This window comes from Anopheles arabiensis, chromosome 3 (genome assembly GCF_016920715.1).
Source record: "Anopheles arabiensis isolate DONGOLA chromosome 3, AaraD3, whole genome shotgun sequence".
Taxonomy (NCBI): domain Eukaryota; kingdom Metazoa; phylum Arthropoda; class Insecta; order Diptera; family Culicidae; genus Anopheles; species Anopheles arabiensis.
This window is the reverse complement of record NC_053518.1, coordinates 69,833,885-69,844,700: the sequence shown is the minus strand read 5'-3', so window position 1 is coordinate 69,844,700 and position 10,816 is coordinate 69,833,885. Positions and strand designations below refer to the sequence as shown.

General features: G+C 47.4%; 3 protein-coding genes across 3 annotated transcripts; 1 reads left to right on the top strand and 2 right to left on the bottom strand.

The window, feature by feature from the left end:
* Positions 1 to 633: 633 nt before the first annotated feature.
* On the bottom strand, positions 634 to 10,644 carry LOC120901166. Its single transcript, XM_040308876.1, has 5 exons — positions 10,411 to 10,644; positions 9,218 to 10,348; positions 8,491 to 8,678; positions 4,297 to 4,418; positions 634 to 1,738 (listed from the first exon to the last, which is right to left on the bottom strand). The coding sequence occupies exons 1-5, from the start codon at positions 10,628 to 10,630 to the stop codon at positions 634 to 636; spliced, it is 2,766 nt and encodes a 921-aa protein (XP_040164810.1). The 5' UTR covers positions 10,631 to 10,644.
* LOC120899524 lies at positions 4,388 to 8,450 on the top strand. The gene is made up of 2 exons (XM_040305484.1): positions 4,388 to 6,347; positions 6,580 to 8,450. Coding segments are annotated over exons 1-2 (1,551 nt in total). The 5' UTR covers positions 4,388 to 6,346; the 3' UTR covers positions 8,130 to 8,450.
* LOC120899532 lies at positions 8,451 to 8,877 on the bottom strand. Its single transcript, XM_040305492.1, has 2 exons — positions 8,743 to 8,877; positions 8,451 to 8,678 (listed from the first exon to the last, which is right to left on the bottom strand). Exons 1-2 carry the CDS (start codon positions 8,840 to 8,842, stop codon positions 8,467 to 8,469), a joined length of 312 nt encoding a protein of 103 aa, XP_040161426.1. The 5' UTR covers positions 8,843 to 8,877; the 3' UTR covers positions 8,451 to 8,466.
* Positions 10,645 to 10,816: the final 172 nt, after the last annotated feature.

Here is a 10,816-nt window from a genome sequence, read left to right as displayed (position 1 = left end):
CGAGCTCTTTGTTTAGTTGAACCTCAATAGGGAGGAGAAGGGGGAAATTCGCCCCAAGTAGGAGGTGCGCGTACGTTTGAAACCTTTACGATCAACTACTCCCGATCGAGGGTGGCTTCTTTGATGTGATTTTTTTTTTTTGCCGAAAATGGCTTTCCGCATTTCGTTGTTTGTTTGTTTGTTTGTGGGTCGAAAGCGGGTGAAAAGTGGAGTGAAAGGAGTGAAAGTGTTGTATTGTTTGAATAATTAACGGCATAGAACCATCGACCACGGGTTTCTAGGTGATCCAATTAGAAAAGATAAGAATATAATAGGAAAACTCAATAAGAAAGTGGGAACGTTTTGCAATTGTATGGGTCTCAGGTGGATAGTTGGATCAGGAGGTGTAGAATACAGGTCAATATTTAATCTATACTAATTAAATCCATCAAAGTTTTACATAAAGCTACTCAACAATTCTTTAAAATGATGTTTTGAAGCAAATTTTATTGGAATACTGATGACTTCAATTAAAAACGGAACCTCTTTTTGGCCGCCATTGCGCCTACAGTGCTGCAGCTGCTACTGCTTCGTGACGTCAATCGGAAATGGTGTCTGCTGCTTTCGGCTGTCCCCAAACACCACCACCACCGCTCACGCACGAAGGGCAGAAGACCGTACCACAAATAACAGTGCGTGCAGTCCCAGGCCTGCCAACATCAGGCCGAGCGCAAACACCGCGCCCCTAGCACCACTGCTCGTGAGCAGCTTCGCCACGTTCAGCTGCGGATGGGGCCTGCCAATTGCGTCGTTGAACGCATTTACCTCGCACGCGTAACAGTACCCGATCGTCAGGTTCTTACGCTCCCAGTCGATCCACTCGACCTCATCGCCAATATCCTTGCACAGCACATACTCGCGCAGGATCAGCTCAACCGGCACGTGCACGTTGTTAACGCCGACGAGTGCAATGCCCGCGTTGCTGGCCTCATCGTGCAGGATCTTGTAGTACAGCATCGGAGCCGGCGCTCGGCGACGACCCTCCACAGGATCAAAATCAAGCCAAATTTCCCGATAGTCGCCATTGCCGTCGGCCAGCTTCTGCACACCGTAAGTACCGCTGTACACGGTTAGCTCGAGATCCCGCTTGCCCACGAAATCGCGCACCGAAGACTCCACCCGCTCCCAGTTAACTCCGTTAAAGTTTTGCCACTGGGGAGCAGCATTGAGGAACCAGAAGGTAGCGTTCTGCTCCGTGCCATAAACAAAGTCCGCCCGTGCCGCGATGTGCCCCCGGGCCATGTAGATCCCGTTGGTGGTGTTCTGGACCAGTACGTCCGCCCGGGCCTGGGAGTTCAGGATGGTGGCGATCGTTTCCCGCTGCCTGTTCACGGTGTACAGTGTGTTGATGTTGACGCCGGTGTAGTACGCACCCTGATACCAGCCGGGCCGTGGATTGCCTGACTGATAGCCACCGTTGGCGCGGTTCATATGATGGCGCACAAAGTGTGTATGGTAAAGCTGCTCATCGTAGCACACGTCAAACACGTTCACCCAGCGAGCGTCGGCCAGCTCGAAGCCAACCTTCACTATCACGGACTCGTTGTGGCACCGTGCCTGGGTGGTTTTGGCCGAGCTTAACCAGTACGATGTGCAGGCAAGGGACTTCATTGGGTAGGGCGAGCCACCGAAGCTGAACGTTGAGTTCGTCACACACTGGACCGTAATCGATCGTTGGGTGGTGTTGAGGAAACCGAATTTCGTTTAGCATACGTGCGCGCGAGAGAAAGAGAAGGAGAGAGAGAGGGAACTTAATCGTGTCGCCGTGCGCTGCTCAACGGGAGAGCGCTACGCGCTGACCGAGAGAATTCTTATCAGCTTAATCAGTCGCGTTCTGAACTCTGACCCGATCAGTAGCGTTCTGATCCCCATACCAACAGGTCGCGTTTTGACCTCAGACCCAAAAAGTTGCGTTCTGACCAATCTGTTCTAAAGTGAAATAAACTTGTGAATTAACAACATCTTACAAACATATACAGTGTTCGGACAATTAAAAGTGCATATCACATCTAACCCCAAATCCCCCACATAAAACTTTGGTCCTTCGATCCGAATGTGTCACATTTTGTGGTTCTTAGATCCGAATGTGACACTTCTTCTTACTCTTACCGCTGACCGCGAACCGCTTACCTCAGTGCTCTTATCGTTGAACGCGAACCGCTTACCGCTAACGGCACCACGCCGACCGCTTACCCAGAACGCATACTCTTACCGCTTACCTCTGACCTCGTACCGCTTACCGTTTACAACAGATCGCGAACCGCTAACGGCAGAACGCCTATTCATACCGCTTACTTTTGATCGCGTACCGCTTACCCCTGACCGCTTACCTCTTACCGCTTGAAAAAGTATTGCATCAGAAGTGTTGCATCTTACCCATACCAGTGATCGTATCGAACTTATTCATACCGCTAACCCAGAAAGTGACGGAAGTGTTTAATCGAACATATTCATACCGCTAACCCAAAACGTGACGGAAGTGTTTTATGAAACGTATTCATACCACTAACCCAGAAGTGTTGTGACAAACATAATCTAACCCCTGAACAAGAAAGTGTGTGTCTTTCTTAAACGTTAATCAAACCCTGACCGTGTGAAAGCGAACTAAAAGGTGCAAAAAGTGAAGTTTCCAACGAACCCGTAAAAGTGACAAAAAAGTGAACGTTTAACAAACATTACAAGTGCTTATCTAACCAGGTACAATGTCGCTAATTCGTTCGCCGGCGGCTGTGCCTGGACCGTCAAGGGAGCAGGAGGCTTTGCCCGGACCGTCAAGGGCGCCAGACGCGAACGGAGCAAACCAGAACGAGGACAGCGTTTCAGATGTGTTCCCTATCCTCGATGACATCGCAAGGGCTGAACGCCAATTGATCCACCTATTTCGGCAGTTAGATCGCATGGAGGCCAACTACAACCAGAGGAAAACGGACGTTGCGGCACTCAAGCTGATTGCGGTAAGATTAAACGAACTTTCTTCCGAAGCAGCAGCCGTGTTTTCTGTGTTATTTGAAGAAACTGATCAAACTAAGTACAAGTTGGCAGAAGAGCGCTATAGCAGTTTCGACGACAGGATTTTTGATCTGAAGGTAAACATACAACAAGGTATGTTGGCTCTTACTCCTAACATTCAAATAACAAAAAGTGATCCCGATCGAGAAAAGCCATGCGTTAAATCAAACCGTGTAAAACTTCCCGAACTAAAATTGCCCAGTTTTGATGGAACCATTCGAGATTGGCCACCTTTTCGTGACGCATTTTGTTCCATGATCGATTCATCTGACCAGTTGTCCGATAGCGACAAACTATCATATTTGCTGACCACCGTAACAAAAGAAGCCAAGCGAACAATAGAAAACATTCCGATCACATCCGCTAACTACGCCGTTGCCTGGAAACTTCTTACCGATCGATACGAAAACAAATATCTTCTTATCAAAGCATATTGCGATGCGCTGTTCGAGATTCCCGCCTCCAAAAAGGAGTGTGCCGAAACGCTCAACAGTATTGTTAACGAATTCGAACGAAATCTGCGCCTGTTGCAAAGCGAGGGAGAAAAAACGGAGCACTGGAGTACCCTTCTCGTTTTTCGTCTTACCTCTCTTCTTGATCCTACCACGCTGCGACAGTGGGAGTTAACGCGCAGCAACAAAACAATACCATTGTACAGCGAGCTGGTCGAATTTCTTCGAAATCATTGTCGTACGTTGCAATCCGTAAACAAGCTATCTGTCTCGCTCAAACCAATTGACACAAATCGATCAAAAGAACATGCCAGAGATTTCGGCCGAAAAGTGCAAACCGTTCACGCAGCAACACTCGACTTGAACAAGTGTGTGTTTTGTTCTCAAACTAAGCATTCGCCATTTCTTTGTCCCGTATTCAGACAAATGCCAGTTTCGAAACGAAAAGAATTGGTAAAAAACAAAGCCTTGTGTTTCAACTGTTTGTCTTCAAATCATCGACTGAACCAATGCAGTTCGAGTTCTTGCCGGGTTTGTGGGTTGAAACATCATACAATGCTGCACGCGGAAAATGTTTCGCAGCCAGCCCCATCTCCTTCTGTTACTGTTCCACGAACACAAGAACCACACACGTCGGTTTCACATTCTGATCGCACACAATTAAACCCTGAACCGTCCACTTCTTATTCTCACGTATCGATGATAACGCAGCCAACCCAAATCATACCGAAACAAGCACAAATATTACTTCAAACAGCGATAGTTTCTGTCTCTAACTCAGTCGGTAAACCCTTACCTGTACGAATATTGCTCGATTCCGGTGCGCAATTGAATATTGTCACTGAACGATTGATACATCGTCTTCGCTTGCAAAAACATCGTGAAATGCATCGCATTGGCGGAATCGGCAAAACTAACCTGGTGTCGCAAAGTTACGCAAATTTAGACATTCAATCACGGCACAAAGATTTCAAGGCAATCGTAAAATGTCATATACTTCCGGAAATAACTCGTGAGCTTCCTAGCAGTCCCATAGACATTTCCTCATGGGAATTGCCATCAAATATCGAACTTGCTGACCCAACCTTTTACCAACCTGGACAAATAGATATGCTTATCGGTATCGATTTGTTTTATGACATCATACAAGAAGGCTTAATTAAACTTCCAAACAGCAAAACCGTATTGCAGAATACTTGCCTTGGCTGGGTGGTTGCTGGACACCCACCAATTGATCATACGCCTTACGCACAAACCTCGAATGCTTTTCATGCTTGTAGCATTGAAGAGCAAGTGGCAAGATTTTGGGAGCTCGAATCATGTCAAAGCAAAAAAGGTATGTCGGTAGAAGAAACGACATGCGAAGAACATTTTCTCAAAACATACAAACGCGATTCAAATGGCAGATTTGTTGTTCGCTTACCCATAAAACCGAACGTACTTACCAAGTTGGGAAACTCATACCATACCGCGATGAAGCGACTTGATCAACTGAACAACAAATTTCTTAAACAACCTGAATTGAAGGTAGCATACAGTGCTTTCTTAACAGAATATTTGAACCTTGGTCATATGGAACAAATATTTCAAACCGAAACCGAACCGTCCTATTTCTTACCTCATCATGGTGTACTTCGTCCAGACAACTTAACAACAAAACTACGTGTAGTTTTTGACGCTTCTTGTCGTTCTGATACAGGTGTATCATTAAACGATTCGTTAATGGTAGGACCGGTAGTGCAGGACGATCTAATCACAATCATTCTGAGATTCCGTATGTCGAAATATGCGTTGGTAGCCGACATAGAAAAAATGTATCGGCAAATATTAGTCCACGAATCAGACCGTCCGCTACAACGCATAGTTTGGAAATCAGATACAGATAAACCGGTACAAATATTTCAACTAAAAACAGTTACTTATGGTACTTCAGCTGCACCTTATCTAGCGACCCGATGCTTAACCCAACTTGCAAAAGAAAGTGAAAATACACACCCTGTTGCTTCAAAAGTGCTCAACAGAGACTTTTACATGGACGATCTGTTGACAGGAGTAAACGATCTGGAACATGGTAACTTACTCTGCAGTCAACTGATTTCGTTGCTCGATTCAGCTGGCTTTCGTCTACACAAATGGGCGTCTAACGCCACAGAACTTCTCGCAAATATTCCTAAACAGCTTCAAGATGAAAGATCCATCCTACAGCTTGACGAATCATCAAAACCCATAAAAACTCTCGGTTTAAAATGGGATACCACGAGCGACAAATTCATCATCGATGCACCCAAATGGCCTGATCACAACCTTATCACGAAACGTACCGTACTATCAGATACATCACGCTTATTCGACCCATTGGGATTGGTCGGACCTCTAATCTTGCTGGCTAAACTCTTTTTGCAGGATCTGTGGAAGGAACAGATCAGTTGGGACGAACCATTATCTAATGTATTTGAGCAACGATGGTTGTTCATCCGTGACAATCTGGCGCAACTGCATGATCTTACTATTCCTCGATGGGTGATGTCTACATCCAAACCCGTATGCGTAGAGCTTCATGGCTTTTGTGACGCGTCCGAAAAGGCCTATGGAGCATGCGTTTATGTTCGTACAATAGATCAGTCCGGAACCATATCATCTAACTTACTTGTTTCCAAATCACGTGTGGCACCCATAGGAAACTCAAAGAAGGAGCGAAAGTTAAGTTTGCCCAGATTGGAGTTGTGTGCTGCTCATTTGCTCGCTCAACTTTATCAAAAGGTACGTACATCCTTACAAGCCGATCTTACAACATATTTCTGGTCAGATTCCACCATTGTCTTACACTGGTTGTCGTCGCCATCATCACGCTGGAAGAGCTTCATAGCAAACCGTGTATCTGACATTCAACACCTGACTTCTGATAACTGGCACCATGTTCCTGGCGTACAAAATCCCGCAGATTTTATATCTCGTGGAGCGAACCCTGATCAACTGGCATGCTGTCAATCGTGGTGGCATGGCCCTGACTGGTTGACTAAGTCACCAGAATTTTGGCCGATTCAGCAACATTTACCTGATCATCAAACTAGCAGTGAAGTGCTAGAAGAACGAACCGTACTACTTAACCAGACCATCGAAACGAATCCCATATTTTTGTTGTACTCATCTTACCCCAAACTGCAGCAACGTGTTGCATGGATACGTCGTTTCCTATACAACATCAAACCAGCTAACAACGATAAACGTCTTTACCCGTACCTCACTCTACAAGAACTTCAAGAGGCAACCAAATGTCTTGTACGAATGGCTCAAAAAGAAGTTTTTGGTGCCGAATTTTTAAGTCTGCAAAAATCTGGCCAAGTTGATTCTAATTCCCGTCTGAAATCGCTTACCCCATACCTGGACGATGATTTACTGCATGTTGGCGGAAGACTTCGTCATGCTGATGTGTCTCCGTCCCGGAAACATCCTCTGATTTTGCCAGCTGGGCATCCTCTTTCAATGTTGATTGCTAACCATTACCATTTTTGTTACCAACATGCCGGAGCAACATTACTAATTTCTCTTCTAAGGGAGAAATTCTGGCCGCTTCGAGCAAGGAACCTGGCTCGCCGAGTAGTTCATTCCTGTGTGAGCTGTTTTCGAAATCGACCAACCCCGCTGGAACAGCTCATGGGAGACCTGCCGCGAGAACGTGTCACACCAACCTTACCCTTCTTACGGACTGGAGTGGACTTATGTGGTCCTATTTTCTACAAATATCCTAATCGAAAAGCTCCACCAGTCAAGGGCTATGTAGCTATCTTCGTTTGTCTGGTCGTAAAAGCAGTACATATAGAGATGGTTGCAGATCTCTCTACCAACGCCTTCCTGGCCGCCCTTCGACGCTTCGTGTCACGACGTGGTCGACCACAGCTGATCGAGTGTGACAACGCGAAAAACTTCATCGGAGCTTCTCGAGAAGTGGCACAATTAGCAAAACAATTTCAAACTCAGCAGTTTCAACAGACCGTTATCAAATCATGTGCCAACGAGAGTATCGAATTTAAATTCATACCGCCGCGTTCCCCCAATTTCGGCGGATTGTGGGAAGCCGCAGTAAAGTCATTTAAGACTCATCTCAAACCCACCATCGGAAACGCCATTCTTACTTACGAAGAATTTACTACCTTGCTAACCCAAATCGAAGCTTGTTTGAATTCTAGGCCGCTTACACCGATGTCTTCTGACCCGAACGATTATGAAGCTCTGACCCCGGCACATTTCCTAATACACCGCTCTATCGTGGGACTTGCGGAACCATCTTACGAGTCGAGACCTATCAACCGACTGGACCGTTACGAGCAGGTTCAAGAGTTTCTGCGCCGCTTGTGGAATCGATGGTCATCGGACTACCTATCGGGCCTTCATCCTAAGACCAAGTGGACTAAACAGCGAGATAACATCACCCTGGGCACTATGGTTTTGGTGAAGGAAGATAATCTTCCCCCGCGTAAATGGTGTTTAGGGCGAGTAACGGACATCGTGAAAGGAGCGGATGGAAACGTCCGAGTAGTTTTTGTTAGAACTAAGGATGGTGAATTCAAAAGGACTATCTCTAAGCTTTGCGTCCTCCCAATCAGACAGACAACTTCAGAGGAGTGTTGAATCTCTTGGTGATTCAACGGGGGGGAGGATGTTGAGGAAACCGAATTTCGTTTAGCATACGTGCGCGCGAGAGAAAGAGAAGGAGAGAGAGAGGGAACTTAATCGTGTCGCCGTGCGCTGCTCAACGGGAGAGCGCTACGCGCTGACCGAGAGAATTCTTATCAGCTTAATCAGTCGCGTTCTGAACTCTGACCCGATCAGTAGCGTTCTGATCCCCATACCAACAGGTCGCGTTTTGACCTCAGACCCAAAAAGTTGCGTTCTGACCAATCTGTTCTAAAGTGAAATAAACTTGTGAATTAACAACATCTTACAAACATATACAGTGTTCGGACAATTAAAAGTGCATATCACATCTAACCCCAAATCCCCCACAGGTGGGAAAGAGTCGAAAGCCTTGCTGACATGCCAGCTCGATTGGGGCACCGGTTGGGACTAGGATCTCGCGGGTTTCGTCCAGTGGGTACCAGTACTTCTCCGTCCCGGGGATCAGTATGAGCGGTTGCTCCGGGTACGGTAGGTCAGCGAACGGGACCGTACATCCACCGGCTGGGAGACAAGCGATTTGAATGTTTTGAGATGACTACAGGTAGAATTAAAGCAAAATCTTTACCTCTAGATATCTCTTCGGAAGTGGGAACATCGCGAGCAGCTGCACCATGATGGTATGCCACCAAAAATATACAACTGACTGCTAAAACTCTACCCAACATCTTGTACTGCACGAGTCTACTGAATCTATTAAACTGATTCCAGCAAATCTTTTGAAGGTAAGCAAGACATCAACTCCGGGGCAAACCATATTGCGAAGATAATCTGCTTATCATCCCGATAAGTTGTACAATACGTCTGCCACAAAACATTTCCGACAGCTTGAAGAACAATTCACGATTAGTCGAAACCCGAAAAGCGTAGTAAATGAATATCCGCGTGGTATCATAGTCCAAACTCTGCCAAGCTCACCGAATTGATAAGAAATGCGTTACGGATGGAGTATATTGACGTATATATTGAAGCACTATACACACCGTTACAATAGGTCATTCAATGGTACGCGATAAAAAAAAAACTACCCTAGACGAGCAGACTGGCCACATTCAGCTGTGGCAAGTGGCCCGTCACGCGATTAAACTCATTCACCTCGCATGCGTACGAATAGCCAAGGGCAAGATTTTCCCGCTCCCAGTTAATCCACCCAATCCGATTGCTCACGTCCGTGCAGAAGATGTAGTCCCGTCGGATCTCCTCCAGCGAGATGTGGACATTGTTAACTCCTATCAGTACAATTCCCGAGTTTTGTGCCTCGTTGTGCAGGATCTTGTAGTACACCTTCGGTGCTCTCAGGCGCGTCCTTCCATTCGCGTTGAAATCCAGGAAGATCTCCCGATGATCTCCATTGCCATCGGCTAGCGTCTGCACACCGTACGTACCGCCGTAAACCCGCACCCGAATATTGCGAGCCGCCACAAACGTTTTCACCGACGACTCAATGCGCTCCCAATTGCCAGCGTTAAAGTTTTGCCACTGTGGGGCAGCATTGAGGAACCAAAACGTGGCGTTCTGCTGCGTTCCGTAGATAAAGTCCGCCCGAGCGGCGATGTGTCCACGCGCCAGGAAGATACCATTGTCCGTACCCTGGACGAGCTCATTGGCGCGAGCCTGCGAGCTAAGAATGGTGGCGATCGTGGAGCGCTGCGTATTGACCGTGTACAGTCCGTTGATGTTGATGCCGGGGTAGAAGTCACCCTGGTACCAGCCCGGCCGTGGTACGCCCTGCTGGAACCCGGCATTGGCCGGCGTAAATTCATGCACCACGTAGTGGTTGTCGAACGTCACCTCGTCGTGACACACGTCCAGAATCTTCGGGAAGCGCTGACCAACGTTGAAGCCGATCTCAACGATCGTGGCCCCGTTGAAGCAACGCTGCGCGGTACGACGCGCACTGCTCAGCCAGTTCTCCGTGCAGGCAAAGTCACGGAACGCAAACATCTGGCTGTCGTAGTTGAACTGATCGTTGATGACGCACGTCACGGTGATGGAGCTTTTGCCCGGGAAGAGTCCGAACCCGTCCTGGCAGGCTAGCTCCAGTGTTTCGCCAGCGTTCAGCTGCAGCAGCCCGTTGCCGGTGGCGGGATAGCGGAACTGGCTGGTACCGGGGATCAGCACTAGTGGCTGTGGACGTGGCATATCGCCCGTCGTGCGGATCGAGCAGGCAGTTGCTGGAGAAAGCGATAGGACGTGATTATTCCATGCTAATTAGCAAAACTCGTTTTGATCTTACCATAATTTCCAAACTCCGGAACTTCAGCGGGAATTTCGTGCCGAAGATCACGGGCTTCCGCAAGCGCCCCAATCACACCAATCGCTATCAGACAGAGCAGCCACCTCATTTTGCTACCTTCTCGTACACAGTGCATTAAGGAGCTGCGTAGACTGGCCGTTTTTATAGGCCCTGTCGAAGCCTGTCGGGGAGGCCCATATCGAACCACACCTCCAGACATCAAAACGGATGAATGTCGTGTGTGTGGTTGTTTGGGGGAAATTTCGTGGTGATAAGAAACTTTGGACGCTTTTGCACGTAGTCTCTGCTGTCACAGCATGCCGCAAGTGAGTGGGCCGTTTTTAACGGAATTGTCCTCCAATAACCGGCTAACATCGTCGACAGGTGCTATTGAGGTAAGCCATTT

Excerpts from the sequence above, each read along its gene's own strand:
- LOC120899532 (XM_040305492.1), bottom strand. The coding sequence starts at position 8,842 with ATGTTGGGTAGAGTTTTAGCAGTCAGTTGTATATTTTTGGTGGCATAC. Across the intron at positions 8,679-8,742 it reads TTCCGAAGAGATATCTAGAG|CCGGTGGATGTACGGTCCCG; the intron begins GTAAAGATTTTG and ends CTTGTCTCCCAG.
- LOC120901166 (XM_040308876.1), bottom strand. The coding sequence starts at position 10,630 with ATGTCTGGAGGTGTGGTTCGATATGGGCCTCCCCGACAGGCTTCGACA. Across the intron at positions 8,679-9,217 it reads GCCACAGCTGAATGTGGCCA|CCGGTGGATGTACGGTCCCG; the intron begins GTCTGCTCGTCT and ends CTTGTCTCCCAG. Across the intron at positions 4,419-8,490 it reads CCACCTGTGGGGGATTTGGG|GTTAGTTTTGCCGATTCCGC; the intron begins GTTAGATGTGAT and ends TTGCGACACCAG.